The sequence below is a fragment of the Amphiura filiformis genome, chromosome 17 (genome assembly GCF_039555335.1).
Source record: "Amphiura filiformis chromosome 17, Afil_fr2py, whole genome shotgun sequence".
Classification (NCBI taxonomy): Eukaryota; Metazoa; Echinodermata; class Ophiuroidea; order Amphilepidida; family Amphiuridae; genus Amphiura; species Amphiura filiformis.
In genome coordinates, this window is record NC_092644.1 from 23510401 (window position 1) to 23528244 (window position 17844).

The following is a 17844-nucleotide window of genomic DNA, read 5'->3' on the forward strand; positions in this document are numbered from 1 at the left end:
AAAAATGCTTTAACTCAAATTTGGTAGTTCACTGTTCTCAATATAAAATCCAGAAATACACAGTAATTGTCCTTACAAGAAAATGTTCGAATATTATTAGCTCCCTGATTAGCTCACATTCCTCATGCGCAGTTGAGTTCATTTCTTCTTCAGTCTACATATAGGCCTATTTAGGCGAGATGTGGACGTCCAAATACAGACCTTTGTAAGTATATAATAACATTATCATTTTGTTCGTGAGTTATCAGCTGTGATGCGACAAATTGTAAGATGATAACCATAACGCATACACCTTTAACAGCTTTTAGCTCGTTTTCCTTCATCGTTTAGTAACCATGGTAACAGATTACTTGTTATTTAGGCCAGAGATGTGCACTAACGTGTATAATTATCATTGTCCATCTGTTGACAATTAGCTGTGATTTGTGTCGAATTTAAGTTGATAAACCCTTCAGCTCGCTTTTCTTCATTGGCTTACTACCAATCCTACCTACTTAAGTTATTATGTAGGCGAGATGAGCACATCAATTACATAAAATTGTCAAGTTTTAGGATCGGTGCCGCCACTTCCGCATCTTTTTCAGGAATATTTTGAATTGCACCATTATCATGATTATCTTTATCATTACTGTTAGTGTTATTAACACTATTTACAAATGTGTTTCTACTTGGTTGTTCACTCGTATTTACTGGATTTTGTACCTATCCTTCCCTTGTCCGTTGAAAGTCCATCCCTAATTGATGGTTGTTGTTGAAAACCTGATGCATGTAGTTGCCTTGGTGTTTGGTTTTGCACATTTTCAGGTTGAATTGGCTGTATTTCTTGTTGCCGACCCTGTTGTGAAACGGTAAGTTTGGGTCAGGGTGTTGTTGTTGTGGCTGTTGGGAGGGAACCGTGGAATCATTTACTCGCCGCCGCAAATTTTAATGCTGCTGGTTTTCAAGATTCGGCTGTTGCTGAGCAAATTGCCCATGAACACCTGGTCCGCTCCCAAATTCATGCCTCTTCTAGATATTGTTTGTGGACGTCCAATTACACCTCGATTTCAACGATTTCCATCTCTGGATATTTGTCGCAAATTAAAGTTGGACCGTGTCAAATTATCCAATTGTAATACCAAAACTGATGAGTTGTAGATTCATAAATTCTACATCCTGTATCTCGAGCATTATTTATTACTTCAATAAATGTATTCCTCAGTAACGGATTGCTGTCAGCATTTAATATAAATGTGTCTATTTGGTCGTAGGTGAAGAAAGTACTAATCACTGTGATATGCGACAAACTTCAGTTGATACAGGCATTGATCATGTCATTTTGTAATACACTGCCCTGAAGATCATATTAATTCATTTCCCATCATTCCGTATACCTGCAATAAACCAGAAACAAAAAACAGAAAAAGGGAACAAGATTTGCATATTTCACCCGCTTATGCTCGCTGTATGCAGATTTCAATCCATAATTTAAATTACAGCTATACAATCGTGTAGATACTACTTGTGCGGTGCTATTCCTGTTAATTATATGTTAATTAATCCTTATTTACTATTTCTTCCATTTATTCTCCTAAATTCTGTTTGTCGGCCTGATCGACAGCTTCCTTCCATTTTCATCATCAAAACTGATGTTCTGGTATCAGCTTAATATTAGCTTAATATTTTAAACTGTTGTGATTTGGTAGTTCACAGCATCTTAAGAATGGTAGTGAGCTTTGGCAAAAACTGCATTGCTCAATTTATAGCGAGCGTGTAGTGTATAGAAGAATTAAAATATCACAGATACACCGTTTTATAGGTGATGCAGTTCTTGAGGTTTTTTTTTTATTTATTTATTTATTTATTTATTTTTTTTTTTTTTAATTTTTTTTTTAAATTTTTATTTTTTTTTATTTATTTTTTTTAAAATTATTTTATTCATTTATTTATTTATTTATTTATTTATTTATTTTTTTTAATTTTCATTCATTTCACTTTCTGAAGCTCGGGAAATATCGGGAAATATTTTAAATACATACTATTCTTTCATAAAGTGTCCGATTAAGCAATAATAATTTGAATTGTACGTGAGAAATTGGCTTTAATTTCACCTTCCTTCTATTTATACATTTACTTCAGGTTTTCTTCATTTCTTTTTTTTTTTAATATTCGCAACGTGCCAATTCAATTAAATTACTCCGTGGACATTGAAACCAATAACAACGCTCATATCTGTGGACTTGCAATTTAACAGTTGAGCATGTTCTATTTATTGATTACCGAACAATGCCCTATCATCAAAACATCACAAACCCCACTTATCATGCTTATGGTCCCCACTTGATCGATTTCCACGGCTTGGCACTTGCAACGATTCCTTTATAAGCATGTTTATACATACATGTAGGCCTATATCATATGCTATTATAACATTAGTTAGGCCTATACCGTCCAACTTAGTTTCGTCAGCACAGACACTGATGACTGTTACCACACTGACATCTTTTTTTAACGGAATACTACTCATAGCGCGATAGACACCCATATATTATGATAAAGGATGCGACGGTAGGATGTTTCTCACTACTATAATATAGGCCCAGTATAGACCTACGTAAATGAGCGTAATTATTATGTATGTCTACAATTATTTTAAAACGACTCACCGGATAAATTCCTTGTTGGAAAACATGAAACTGATCCTGTCGTTGCAATCATTCACGAGCGATTGATTTCTGGCGATAACTACCGCTAATACAATGCAAAGCGGTAAAATTCATCTTAAAATCATCCACGAAAATCATCTCGATCCGCTCTGAGCAATTGCGGACAAAAAAGGGAGGTTTCAAATGAACCCGGCAAGCAACGTCACAGTGCACAAACAAAAGGGAGAACGCCCATTGGATGAACGAAGAGGCCGATTGGCACTGAAATCAATACCATAACAATGGGCTCAAATCATTCTCTGCTGAGGTAAATTGGTTCTATTTAGACAAGCTAAATATAACCGTATTATACATGCATTGGTTATGTCATTCTGAACTTATTGCAGAACTAAATAAGCTGTGTCTAACAAGGGAGTTTATATCATACAATCATCAGGACAATTCTAAATGTCACAGCCAGCATTTCTCAACGATTCGTTGTCACTGAATTTGGAAATATACAACACATCTTCTTCTGTACTACTCTACTCGTATTGGTGAGAGACTTTTTGTTGCACTAACTTGGTTACTAATCTCCATGATTGGCACAACAGGTAACTCCTTAGTGATTATTGCCATATTATTGTCACGTAAACTTCAAACACCAACCAACATTTTTGTTGCGAGTCTTGCAACAGCAGACCTTCTGACCTGTTTGTTCCTAATTTGGAATGTTTTAGCCTTATTAGGGCATGACGGGTGGCCTCTTCCACAGGCAGAATGGCTGTGTGCTGTTACGGGTTTCATGATCTTCACCTGCACTGGAATTAGTATTTACACACTTGCTACAATTGCATTGAATAGATTTATTCTCATAACAAAATCGCTTCAAACATACCAGAAGATTTTTTCACCTATAAACATTAGATTGATGGTTATATTCATCTGGTGTATCTCATTTGGTATAAATCTAAGCACAATGCTAACTGGCATTAGTGTGCTTGGGAACAGATCTTTTCTTTGCACCGGTTTCAATAAGCACACAGGGGGCTCATACTTTATCAGGACAAACACGTACGTTCTTGTCTATACCATTAATAACTATCATTACATGTTACACACTAGTGTTATGCACATCAAGAGACATTTTAAAAAGAAAAGAGAAAATGAACTAAGCGCAATCGCTTCAGCTGCTTCAACATTTCAAGTGATCCCTGCAACTGGAGCATCGACATCTGCAGAAGGAAACAGTATTGATCAGTCCACTAGAAATTGTGCAGATGGCATCAATCAAAGAGAACAATAGTATATATCTTATTCCTGTTGGTTGTTGTGTTCTATGTTTGCTTCTTACCATTCACCATTGTTCTTTTCATTCCCAAAAGTTACCATTTTAAGCTCTATGGGGCAATTTTAGTGCTAATTCAGCAATTAATCCTGTCATCTACGCACGTCGTCATCCACACTTTAAAGTAGTTTTTACCGCTTTAGTCAAATGTCAGTATGATAAGATTCCAGAACCAACAGATTTCTTGAAAAGATTTCTTGCCAGAAGAGTTCATCCATGACATCATACAAAGTATGAATTCTGCACCATTTCACTGACAATAGTACTCACATGTAAATATTATTAATTACTTAGTATATTAATATGGATTTAAGAAGACAATGTACAAAGATATTAATGATGGAACAATGTCGCCTGTGTGTTCTGTCACCCCAGGGAAATACGACACAAGGAAGATGGTCAATCCAACATCTTGAAATTCTTAATGTAACCCTTCTAAAGAAAGTACACTACCGAGCTTATAGATTTTGCACTATTCACACTCGACACAGCCACTGCGAAAAAAACAACAACAGGTAAATGCATGTTTAAGAAAAAGTAAATTTAAGAAAAAGTGATGTAAGAAATTACAGTAAGCCAAAAATTAAGGTACCAGTTATGTTCACTCCCTGTATACCCTAAACAAACTGACAGATATGTCATAATTGGAACCCGGGAATTGGAACCAGCAGCCAACAGCTGCATCTTTAAGCTCGAATTTAAGACCTCATTTGTTGGAATTGTTCAAAAAATAAAGACACCCGACCCCAAAACCAAAGGAAGGTGCCATTTTAAAAGTTGTAGTTTGCCCCATTAATTGCGCATCTTATTGATTTGTACACAAAGCATTCGTAAACAAGAGACCGAGCACCGTGCTTCCATTGATAAGCACGCTAAAATAAAACTAGCCTTGTGTTTTCATTGATAAGAACACAAAAGTGCAACTTTGGATTTCGTTTCTTCATTAGGTTTGAGATCACTGTTTCTTTAATTCTCAACCAATTTCAACAAGTAATGTCTTAAATCAGAGCTAAAGAGAACAGGCATTGACTGCTTGTTTCAATATTGACATAGATGTCTTTATTTAGGGGTGAACACAACTGGAACCTTAATTCTTTGGCATACTGTATACTACCAAGCTAATTGACTTCATTAATTAAATTAATTTTTGCAATTTTTCATGCTCAACACAGCTATTGTGAAAAAATGACAAGAGTATGGCCAGACCCCGGGGTCAGGCCCATAGGCAGCATTATTTGTTGGGGTGCAGGACGTCCAAAATGTACACCTTTTACAGACATTACTTAAAACTTTCTTGCTTGCTTGCTTGCTTTCTTGCGTGCTTGCTTGCTTGCTTGCTTGCTTGCTTGATAGCTCTTGATGAGTAGGCCTAAAAAACTGTCAGGGGAATAAAAGCTGCACATTACACTAGGCCCAAAAACAAAAGTTGTTTGTTTGTCCTCCACTGCCCGCTCCTCAGATGAAGGCCTGACCAATTTTTTTTTTCAAATTTTTTTTAAAAATAAAAATAAGTAAAATTCATTTTTTTTTTTCAGATTTGGAGTATCTCTGGACCTAGCTAGAGCTAAATACTAAGATAATTCATGATTGAATTTTAAAAAAAAGCCCCCAAAAAACAGTTTGTGTCTTCAATATGCAAAGTTAAAAAAAAAAAAATTTAAAAAAAAAAAATCCGCCCACCCGCACATCCTCTTTCAAAGCTGTGGAGGACAAACAAACAATTATTTTTGGGGGCCCTATAAGACACTGTGTCTTAATTATAGTAAAAGTCATAGATAAAGAAACTAGTTTGTGTCTGGTAACCAACCCGGTGGGTTCAGTCTTCACTGACAATGTGTACGCATGATGGTTCCAATTAGGGTACTTTTCAAGAAATGTCCATGAATTTTCGAGGACAAAATTGTTCATGATTGTCCAAATTAGGGGTGTTTTGGAGAAAAATTGTCCTTGAAATGTAAAATAGGGTGTATTTCTAAGACTTTCGTCCGCGTTTTACTGCTACAGTTTTCGTTATTGTCCTCATTTCCCCGTGAAATAGGGGGTACAATTCAAAAGCGTCCTTGAAATGGTAAAAATAGGGGTATTTATTTCGGAAAAATGTCTTTGATTCCTCGTGATAAGGGGGTGAAATGAAAATGCATCCTCAAAATGATAAAAATAGGGGAGGTATTTGGGGCAAATTGTCCTTGATTTCAGCGCAAAATAGGGGGTAAAATTGCTGCAAATGTCCTCGATTCCCCGTGAAATAGGGTCATTTACAAATCCTGGAACGATCATACGTCCTACCTTTAAATACAAACTGAACCCACCGGGGTAACCAACTCCCCCACAGCTCGTAATTAGTTAGTAGCAACAATGTTGGTACTTTTAAAAGGCAAAAATTAACTTTTTTAGGCATTGTTGGCATGGTGTCTTCAGAAAAGAAAGTTTCCTATTACAGCACTAAGACCTAATTTTTGAGACGGTTTGCATTTTTGAAAATGCAAAACTACTAAACTAAGGGCACACTGCACTGCATTCAGAAATTTTGATCATCACGACAAACTCCTAAACAGGTTGTTTCTGAGTTTGATTGACAGGTGACACCAGACATGAACTTGTTTCTTTATCTGTCTCCGATTATAGCATGATTTGCTCAAAACCCTTTACACTTTTGTGGATGGAGTTCTTCATGTTCGCATGTTTTAAAAGCACCCGATAGTAAGCACATATGCTAACTATCAAGTTTTTACGGTAGTGTCCTGCGATTTGACATGTCTTTAAAGCTTTGCATGCTGGCCACAAGCTTCAACATAAAAAAAGTCAACTTGAAAAGTTTTGAGATATTTTTTCAAAACATCAAGAGCTATATCAAGAACTACTAAACCAGCACTGGGCTTGTTTGTACTCATTTTAATGCATTTTTCATTAAATTTTGCTCTGATTTTGAATTTATGATTTCTTATTTCTTTTACAATCTCCAGACCTGAATCTTAAGCCATCAAAATTACTAATATTATATCGATGGAATACGATTAAATGGCGCTGCCAAATTTTTCACATTTGTACCATAAACTTATTATGTTGCCAAAAGTTACTGGATTCACTATACTTCAAGATTTGTTTCCCAACCATGGTCTTAGCTAGCCACCCGTCTGGCCGTCATTTAAGGCGGGGAGTTTGCTCCTGGGACGGGCAAAATTAATGCCTTTGACAGATGCTATATTATAAATTGTATGTTTTGAGAAGCTAATTGACCTTTTAGTAGACCAGGTTTATAGAATAAGGCCATATCAGCACATATTTGAACTCTTTGAGCCCCCCAATGGGCTATAGATGTCTGGTAAATGTTTTAAAGGTCAAATTAGGACAAGCAATTTTATTTAAATGACGGGCAACTCTCAATTTCTAGCTAAGACCCTGTTCCCAACCCCCATCCCCCAATGTCAAAACGAAATCTACGCCACTGCTCACTGTTACAATGTTAAAATTAAAATCACACAAGCAGATCTTATTTTTGGCTATTACCATGCAGGAAAATTTAATACTATTCAATAAAATAATAAGTGTAAGTAAACTGTCAATTAGTAAATATCGTTACGGGAAATACGGGGAAATATCCTGATTTGATTAATTTACTATGTTTTGAATTGAGAATCAGAAAGCTTATGTAGTAATGTAATTAATAAAGACAGAAATAGAAAAGAATACGATGTTATGAAATATGTAATCAAATAAAGCAAATAAAATAATTTATACAAAAATATTGAGTCAGATATACTTTTCAGAGGTTTTATCCTCTATGGTGTTGTCATGACAACAAGGAGGCAAAATACTTTTTAGAATAAGCAACACTCAATCACAAGAATACAAAAGCTACTTTTCAATACCTGAAAGTATTGAAGTGCATTAATTAATCATATTTACATCAACTACATATCTAAGATGTTTCATCATTTTTATGAAATCTCTCGGACAAGTAAGCCAATGTTTCCTACAATTCCTATCGTGGACTGCCAATGCATAGGAAATATATTGGGTATATGTTTAACATTACACGAAGGACTAAGAAGGGATTCTCATTTTTGAGAACTTATTTGATCATTTTGTTACTGAATCGGCAAGGTATGGATTTATTCCGGATTTATTCTGTGAAAGATTCTCATAACATCTCACTACGCAATGTATGTGGCCATTTTGTTATGGGCTTATGCAATTTGCAGACATTAACTAAATATAAATAAGCTGTGCAACAAGAGTGTTCATATCATACCAATCTTCAGGACCATCCAAGATGTCAAAGCCAGAATTTCTCAACAATTCATCGGGACTGAATTTGGAAACACACAACCCATCTTCTGTAACAGTCTACTCATATGGTGAGAGACTTTTCGTTGCACTAACTTGGCTACTAATTTCAGTATTTGGTACAACTGGTAACTCTTTAGTGATTATCTCTATATTATTATCACGTAAACTTCAAACACCAACTAACGTTTTTGTCGCAAGTCTTGCAACAGCGGATCTTCTGACCTGTTTGTTCTTAATTTGGAATGTTTTAGCCTTATTAGGGCGTGATGGGTGGCCTCTTCCACAGGCAGAATGGCTGTGTGCTGTTGCAGGTTTCATGAGCTACACCTGCACTGGAATTAGTGTTTACACACTTGCTACAATTGCATTGAACAGATTCATTTTCATAACAAAATCACTTCGAACATACCAGAAGATTTTTTCACCTAAAAACATTATATTGATGGTAATATTCACCTGGTGTGTCTCATTTGGTATTTTTCTTAGCCTAATACTAGCTGGAATTGGTGAATTTGGATATGTTATGGAATCTTCTACTTGCAGCGATTTAAACAATCACCCAAGTGGCCTATTCGATATCGTGACAAGCGTGTTTGTATATCCAATACCATTAATAACTATCATCACATGTTACACACTAGTGTTTATGCACATCAAGAGACATTTCAAAAAGAAGAGAGAAAATGAACTAAGTACCATTGCTTCATTTGCTTCAACATCTCAAGTTGAGTCCGGAAAAAGTCGCCGACCGAATCCCGCAACTGAAGCGTCAACATCTGCAGAAGGAAGCAGTATTGATCAATCCACTCGAAGGCGTGCAAATGGTATCAGTCAAATAGAACTTAGTATTACCAAGAACTTATTCCTGGTGGTCGTCGCATTCTTTGTTTGCTTCACACCATATGCCATTGTTCTGTTCATTCCTGGGAGTTATTATTTTTTGCTATATGGCGGAATTTTAGTGTTTGCTAATTCAGCAATTAATCCTGTCATCTACGCACGTCGTCATCCACACTTTAAAATAGTTTTTACCGCTTTAGTCAAATGTCAGTATGATAAGATTCCAGAACCAACAGATTTCTTGAAAAGATTTCTTGCAAGAAGAGTTCATCCATGACATCATACAAAGTATGAATTCTGCACCATTTCATTGACAATATAGTACTCACATATAAATATATAATTATATTAATATCAGGCATGAGACTACATGTTCATGAAAAAGTCTGGAAATTGTCAAAAAAGCTGGAAAAGCATGTGAAATATTGTTCAAAAACACCTAAAAGAGGGCTGAAAATAAATAAAATTGCGGACATTTTGACATCACAAAAGTCTGGTTCCAGTGTTTCCACTGGAAAATCCCATGCCTGTAATATGAATTTCAAGACAATGTACAAAGATATTAATGATGGCATAAGTCATCTGTGTGTCTTGTTGTACAAGGGAAATGAAACACAAGGAAGATGGTCAATCCAACATCTTCAATTCTTTATGTAACATTCTAAAGAAAGTATATATTACCAACCTGGGGAGGTCTCTGTAGAAAAGGGTAGGGACATGTGCTGCTGATTGGAAGCATTTTCACCTCATTATAACAATGGGGCTTTATTTTTTATGATGTTACTACCCAGTAAACACAAAAATGTTTTTAAAACACTATAAACTTGTTATAACCGTGTTTTGGTTTTGGTCGAAACGTTTTATTAACATTTAAATGTCAGGTTATATAAAAGTCATGAAAACATTCTTAAAATCTTTTATGTAAAAAAATACAACAACAACATTTTAAAAATATTATTGCAAAATAATTTTTGGCAAACATTTTGGCAAATTATTTTGTCAACACATAATAACATTTTGTTACAATGTTTTACATTCAGTTTCAAAACATGTTTCTGAATGTTATTTCAACGCGTTTTATACCCTTTCTATAACCTCACATTTAAACACTTTTTGTAAAACGTTTTGTGTTTGCTGGGTATGTGGATGGGTCACTTTTTGTTGTTAACATGACCAACCAAATCGGTTGTTTTTGCCTGGTTATTGGTTAAACTATGTGTAGCACTATTGCAAAAGTCCAACATTAGCATGTTTTACATTGAATGGGTCATATTTTGAAGCACATGGTTTGGAGGTTACTATAAGAATAGGTCATTATATTTTGTACAATTTGCTAATATGGATATATATTTTTGGCAAACATTTTGGCAAAATGTTTTGTTGACACATAATGACATTATGTTACAATGCTTTTTAAGGTCATGAAAACATTCTTCAAATCTTTTAAACAAAAAAATTACTACAACGTTTTTAATATTTTATTTCAAAGTAATTTTTGGCAAACATTTTGGCAAATTATTTTGTCAACACATAAGAATAGGTCATATATTGTGTACAATTTGCTAATATAAATATGGGTTTAGTTTTACCCACTGGCGGCACAGCTGTACCAGGACCTGTACCAAGTTGAAGTTTGAGATCAAGAACCCCCTCCCCCAACGCACTACTATAAAGCTAATAGACATATAAAGCAACCAGTGTAGTTTCTGTGTATGTCTTTACTTTTGGACATAAGTGGATCTAATCCATTTTGGAAACAAACAGTTTTGACCAATTTTCAGAAAACCCACTTTATCACAAAATCTTTATTTAAAAATCAGGTGCACCTGAAAGACAATATCAAATCACACTGAAAACCAAATCTATATAACTCTTAATTAATTAAACTTTTTGAATTATATAGTTTTTTGCTATTTTGTGAGAAAACTGTCATTTTTGACAATTTTGCACATTTTTTGAAACAACACCAATTTCATATCTGTGCAATTAAAAAAAATCCCACTGATTTTACATTTTCTTGATTTCATTTGATTAAAAACATTCTTATCACTGTTTTCATTTCTACCATATTGGCTTAAAAAATAACAATATATTGGGACCTACTTAGGCCAAGGAAAGTCAATTTTGAGTTTCCTGTCACCCGCCCTCACTTCATTTTCTGACCCTCACTTGAATTCATTATTGTGATTTTCCAAAAAATACTGATAAAAACTGGTTATATTTGCACAAAAAAAATTATGAATATCCCTTTATTTTTTGTGGAAAAATCAAAATCAAAACATGTATTTTGCTGTCAACCTTGCAGACTCTTTTTAATATACTTTTGAATCTCATTTGGGCTAAACATCCATCTTCAAGTGAGTGAGCTGCAAGTAACAACACATTTTACATGTGTGTTGGTCATATAATGAAAGGCAGAAAAATAATGAATAATGAATAATGAAAAAGTTACCTCACTTGTTTTCAGAAATAATGTGACGGGAAACTCAAAATTGACTGTTAGGGGCCTTATGGGCGACATAATCTGTCTCCACTCTAGTCCATGTCCATGTTTTCCTCTTTTCATTCTATTTTCTCTGTTCTTATTTTTTTTTCCTTCAAAATTCATCATATTGTTAACTGGTTGTTACACTCATTGCTGATGTATAAAGGCGTTAATGGATTTATCTTTCAAGAAGGAGGAAGCAAAATTGGACTTTTCTGTCTTATGGTAATGGCAATATTGAGATAGATAGGCCTATATATATATTTCAAAGGCTTTTATCCTCTATGGTGTAGTAAAAAAAAAAAGAGACAAAAGACTTTCTAGAATAAAGAAACAAACTGACCTGGTGATATTCATTCTTATTGCACTAAATTATAAGAATACAATAGCAATTTTCCATAACTGAAAGCTTTAAAGTGCATTAATTATTTATATTTACATCAACATCCAAAAAATGTCATCATTTTTGTGAAATCTCTTGGACAAGCAAGTCAATGTTTTCTGTAACTCCTATTGACACATACGGAATAAATTGGTTGTATTAAGTATTCCAAGAGGGACTACGACTGTTTCTCAATTTTTTGGGATTTCATGTTATCCTTTCAATACTGAAGGGGAAAGTACTGAAGGTGAAACGGTATTTCATTGATGATATATGGATTTATTTCTGTGGAAGAATCTCATAACACTTCACTGCACATAAATTAGAACAGCAATCATGCAATTATACATGCATTGGTTATGTCATTCTGAACTTATTGCAGAACTAAATAAGCTGTGTCTAACAAGGGAGTTTATATCATACAATCATCAGGACAATTCTAAATGTCACAGCCAGCATTTCTCAACGATTCGTTGTCACTGAATTTGGAAATATACAACACATCTTCTTCTGTACTACTCTACTCGTATTGGTGAGAGACTTTTTGTTGCACTAACTTGGTTACTAATCTCCATGATTGGCACAACAGGTAACTCCTTAGTGATTATTGCCATATTATTGTCACATAAACTTCAAACACCAACCAACATTTTTGTTGCGAGTCTTGCAACAGCAGACCTTCTGACCTGTTTGTTCCTAATTTGGAATGTTTTAGCCTTATTAGGGCGTGATGGGTGGCCTCTTCCGCAGGCTGAATGGCTGTGTGCTACTGCTGGTTTCATAATCTTCGCCTGCACTGGAATTAGTATCTACACACTTGCTACAATTGCGTTGAATAGACTCATTTTCATAACAAAATCACTTCAAACATACCAGAAGATTTTTTCACCTACAAACATTAAATTGATGGTAATGTTTACATGGTGTGTCCCGATTGGTGTATTTCTTATCCTAATACTAGCTGGAATTGGGGTGTTTGGATACCATATGGAAACATCTATTTGCCAAGGTTTCAATACGCACAATGGTGGCATATTCTTTCTTGTGACAAGCATGTGTATGTATCCAATACCATTAATCACTATCATTACATGTTACACCCTCGTGTTTACGCACATCAAGAGACATTTTAAAAAGAAAAGAGAAAATGAACTAAGCACAATAGCTACATTTGCTTCAACATCTCAAGTTGAGTCCAGAAAAAGTCACAGACCGAATCCCGCAACTGAAGCGTCGACATCTGCAGAAGGAATCAGTACTGATCAGTCCACTCGAAGGTGTGCAGATGGCATCAGTCAAAGAGAACTTAGTATTACCAAAAACTTATTCTTGGTGGTCGTAGCGTTCTTTATTTGCTTAACACCATCCGCCATTGTTTTTTTGGTTCCCAGGAGTTATTTTTTTGGGCTTTATGGGGCAATTTTCATGTTTGCTAATTCAGCAATTAATCCTGTCATCTACGCACGTCGTCATCCGCACTTTAAAGTAGTTTTTAGTGCTTTAGTCAAATGCATGTATGATAAGATTCCAGAACCAACAGATTTCTTGAAAAGATTTCTTGCCAGACGAGTTCATCCATTCCCATGACATCATAAAAAGTTGAGGAAAAACTTCACAAAAGGTTCACTTTTTAGCTCCTCGCACCTTCCATATAATCCTGATGACATAATAAAAGGTATGAATTCTGCACCATTTCACTGACAATATATAGTACTCACATGTAAATATTATTCATTATATTAATATGGATATAACAAGACAATGTACAAAGATATTAATGATGGAATAAGTCATCTGTGTGTTTTGTCATCCCAGGGAAATACGACGCAAGGAAGATGGTCAATCCAACATCTTAAATTCTTTATGTAACATTCTGAAGAAACTATACTACCAAGCTTGTAGATTTCTTTGGTAAAAATCAAAAGATCAGTATTAGCTCTATATAACTAGTGAAAGTAAGTTATATAATCACTACAAATTAAGTGTTGGTGGCAAGAGATGTAAAAAAAGACCTGAGTTTAGGCTGTGTTTCCATAGGAAGCTCGGAAAATCTCAGTTCCCCAAAGGATTCCATATGTTTTGCAATATTACAATGTTAAAATTAAAACCACACAAGCAGATGTTATTTTTGGCTATTACTATGCAGGAAAATTTAATACTATTCAATAAAATAATAAGTGTAAGTAAACTGTCAATTAGTAAATATTGTTACGGGAAATATCCTGATTTGATTAATTTACTACATTTTGAATTAAGAATCAGAAAGCTTATGTAGTAATGTAATTAGTAAAGACAGAAATATAAAAGAATACAATGTTATGAAATATGTAATCAAATGAAGCAAATAAAATAATATATATAAAAAATATTGAGTCAGATATACTTTTCAGAGGCTTTTATCCTCTATGGTGTCGTCATGACAACAAGGAGGCAAAATACTTTTTAGAATAAGCAACCTGAGCCTTATTACACTCAATCACAAGAATACAAAAGCTACTTTTCAATACCTGAAAGTATTGAAGTGCATTAATTAATCATATTTACATCAACTACATATCTAAGATGTTTCATCATTTTTGTGAAATCTCTCGGACAAGTAAGCCAATGTTTCCTATAACTCCTATCTTGGACTGTCAATGCATAGGAAATATACTGGGTATCGTTTAGCATTACATGAAGGACTAACAAGTGGTTCTCATTTTGAGAACTTATTTGATCATTTTGGTAACAAGGGAATTCATATCATACCATCTTCAGGAAAGTTCAAAATGTCAAAGCCAGCATTTCTCAACGATTCCTTGACATCAGATTTGGAAATAAACACCGCATCTTCTGTAACAGTATACTCGTATATTGAGAGACTTTTCGTTGGACTAACTTGGCTACTAATTTCAGTATTTGGTACAACTGGTAACTCTTTAGTGATTATTGCCATATTATTGTCACGTAAACTTCAAACACCAACTAATGTTTTTGTTGCGAGTCTTGCAACAGCGGATCTTATGACCTGTTTGTTCTTAATTTGGAATGTTTTAGCCTTATTAGGGCGTGATGGGTGGCCTCTTCCGCAGGCTGAATGGCTATGTTCTCTTGTGGGTTTCATGGTATACTTCTGCACTGGAATTAGTGTTTACACACTTGCTATAATTGCGTTGAATAGACTCATTTTCATAACAAAATCCCTTCAAACATACCAGAAGATTTTTTCACGAATAAACATTAGATTGATGGTAATGTTCACCTGGTGTGTCCAGTTTGGTGCATTTCTTAGCATAATGTTAGCAGGAGTCGGTGAGTATCAATATGATACAGAATCATCTACTTGCATTGGTTTAAATAAGCACTCATACAGTGGCCTATTCGATATCGTGACAAGCATATTTGTGTATCCAATACCATTAATAACTATCATCACCAGTTACACCCTAGTGTTTACGTACATCAAGAAACATTTTAAAAAGAAGAGAATGAATGAACTCCGCACAATCGCTTCGACTGCTTCAACATCTCAAGTTATGCCAGAAAAAAGTCAGCAACAAATTCCTGCAACTGAAGCGTCGACATCTGCAGAAGGAAGCAGTATTGATCAATCTACTCGAAGGCGTGTAGATGGCATCAGTCAGAGGGAAATTGGTTACCAAAAACTTATTCCTGGTGGTCGTAGCGTTCTTTATTTGCTACTCACCATGCGCCATTGCTCTTGTAATTCCAGGGGGTTCTTATTACTTGCTTTATGGGGTAGCTTTAGTGTTTGCTAATTCAGCAATTAATCCTGTCATCTACGCACGTCGTCATCCGCACTTTAAAATTGTTATTACTGCTCTCATCAAATGTCAGTATGATAAGATTCCAGAACCAACAGATTTCTTGAAAAGATTTCATGCCAGAAGAGTTCATCCATTACCATGACATCCAAAGCCGTAGCCAGGGGTGCAATGCAAAATGCCAATCAAAGGTCCACTTTTTTTCTGTAAAAAACATTGAAAATCAGCCCTTTTTTGAAAGAAAAAAAATTAAAACCAGTCCTTTGAGGAAAAACTCCCTGGGAAAAACTTCACAAAAGGTCCACTTTTTAGCTCGTTGCATGTTCCAAATAATCCTGGCTACAGGCCTGATGACATCATAGAAAGTATGAATTCTGCACCATTACATGTAAATATTATGATATAGATTTAACAAAACAATGTACAAAGATATTAATGATGGAATAGGTCATCTGTGTGTTTTGTCATCCCAGGCAAACGACACAAGGAAACTGGGAAACAAGGAAACAAGGAAACTGGTCAATCTTAAATTCTTTATGTAACAAAAATATAGGCCTACTACGGCAAGCTTATAGACTTCTTTAATTAAATTATTTTTTGTGATATTCACACTCGACACAGCTAAAAAAAAAAAAAAAACCAACATGTAAATATCTTATTTTATGCACAGATCTATTTATAAAATTTAAGAAAAAGTGATGTAGAGAAACTATACTACCAAGCTAATTGACTTCATTAATTAAATTAATTTTTGCATTTTTCATGCTCAACACAGCTATTGTAAAAAAATGACAAGAGTTTGGTCAGGCCTAGATCAATAAAATCAACTTTTCTAGGCATTGTTGGCATGGCGTCTTCAGGAAAGAAAGTTTCCAGTTACTAATACCTAACTTTAAATTTCCTCTAATTTGTCACAAAATTAGCCCAATATTATGAATTTTGCCGGGGGGTAATCAATACAAATGACCATACGGGACGGGATGAAACATAGGTAGCATTTTCGGCCTTTTGGTATATCAATGACCCCTTTTTCTAAGCCAATTCTGGTATATATAGATGGGTCCTTTTTTCAAAATGGTCTCAATTTTTTTGGAAAATAGCCCAATTTGGCCTCAATCTAGCCAAAAATTTTTAATTTTCCCCAAAATTTTGGGAAAAATTTGTAAAAACTAAGACAATTTGGGTTAAATTTGGTCAAAAATTTTGACTTTTGGTATATCGATGGATCCAAATTTCTTGAAATATTGGTATATTGATGGGTCCCGTGATGGGTCCACTTTCAAATTCTCAGTGGCACACCCCTACCAAAACCAAACTTGAGTACCCCCTTGATTTACCAATAACATAAAACTTTTGTGAAAAATGGTCAAATTGTGAGTAAATTTGACACACTGCTAATTTTGCATGAATTTTATTTTTGAAACTGGCAAGATGCAAAAATGACATCACCTAAATAAAAAAGAGAGAGAAAATGACCTGCCAAATGACTTGCTGGATATAACAGTCTATAATATCGAATTGATTAATTCGAATTAAACAATTCATCGAGTGGCCATGGGCAGGGCCATTAGACATGTTACGAGACTACCAAGTGACAGGTGATGGACCGTACACACACAAAAGAATAGGCACTTTTTGATCATTTCTATCAAAGTTACTCAAAACTTACCTAGCTAATTTATTATACAGCAGGGGTCTCTGCCTTTTTAATATCTACCGACGGAAATAAAAATCCATCGACGGATTGTCTTGATATGCTCTCACAAACTTAGAAAAAAATCTGAAAAATCCAAAATTTTGGTCTAAAAATTGGCCAAGGTTAGCTGTCCCATTCAAAAGCACAGGAAGACCACCTACAGCATTGAGGTCAACTTTCTAGACTTCCTGTCTACTGGCAGTAATGGCTACTACCCAGTGCAAACATCAATGAATTGTTTAATTTGAATTAATCAATTCGATATTATAGACTGTAGGCCTATACTAGACTATGCTATAGTCGAATTTTGAGAAATTTAGAAATAGGCCTATGTTATTAATCTCGATATTATAATGTCATAAATAGTCTCAATATGGACTATGCCATAGTCGATAATATCGATAATATGTTACAT

At 34.7% G+C, this 17844-nt stretch overlaps 3 protein-coding genes across 3 annotated transcripts in view; 2 read left to right on the forward strand and 1 right to left on the reverse strand.

Moving 5' to 3' along the window:
* The window catches only part of LOC140137074 (uncharacterized), a 291494-nt gene that overhangs the window by 65747 nt on the left and 207903 nt on the right, over positions 1-17844 (reverse strand).
* Positions 10676-13556, forward strand: LOC140138224 (beta-3 adrenergic receptor-like). Its single transcript, XM_072160138.1, has 2 exons — positions 10676-10720; positions 12507-13556. Exons 1-2 carry the CDS (start codon positions 10676-10678, stop codon positions 13554-13556), a joined length of 1095 nt encoding a protein of 364 aa, XP_072016239.1.
* On the forward strand, positions 14738-15878 carry LOC140138225 (allatostatin-A receptor-like). Its single transcript, XM_072160139.1, has 2 exons — positions 14738-15481; positions 15579-15878. The coding sequence occupies exons 1-2, from the start codon at positions 14738-14740 to the stop codon at positions 15876-15878; spliced, it is 1044 nt and encodes a 347-aa protein (XP_072016240.1).

Coding starts and splice junctions, on each gene's coding strand:
- LOC140138224 (XM_072160138.1), top strand. CDS start 10,676: ATGGGTTTAGTTTTACCCACTGGCGGCACAGCTGTACCAGGACCT. Junction 10,721..12,506: donor GCACAGCTGTACCAGGACCT/GTACCAAGTTGA, acceptor CGTATTGGTGAG/AGACTTTTTGTTGCACTAAC.
- LOC140138225 (XM_072160139.1), top strand. CDS start 14,738: ATGTCAAAGCCAGCATTTCTCAACGATTCCTTGACATCAGATTTGGAA. Junction 15,482..15,578: donor CGACTGCTTCAACATCTCAA/GTTATGCCAGAA, acceptor GAAGGCGTGTAG/ATGGCATCAGTCAGAGGGAA.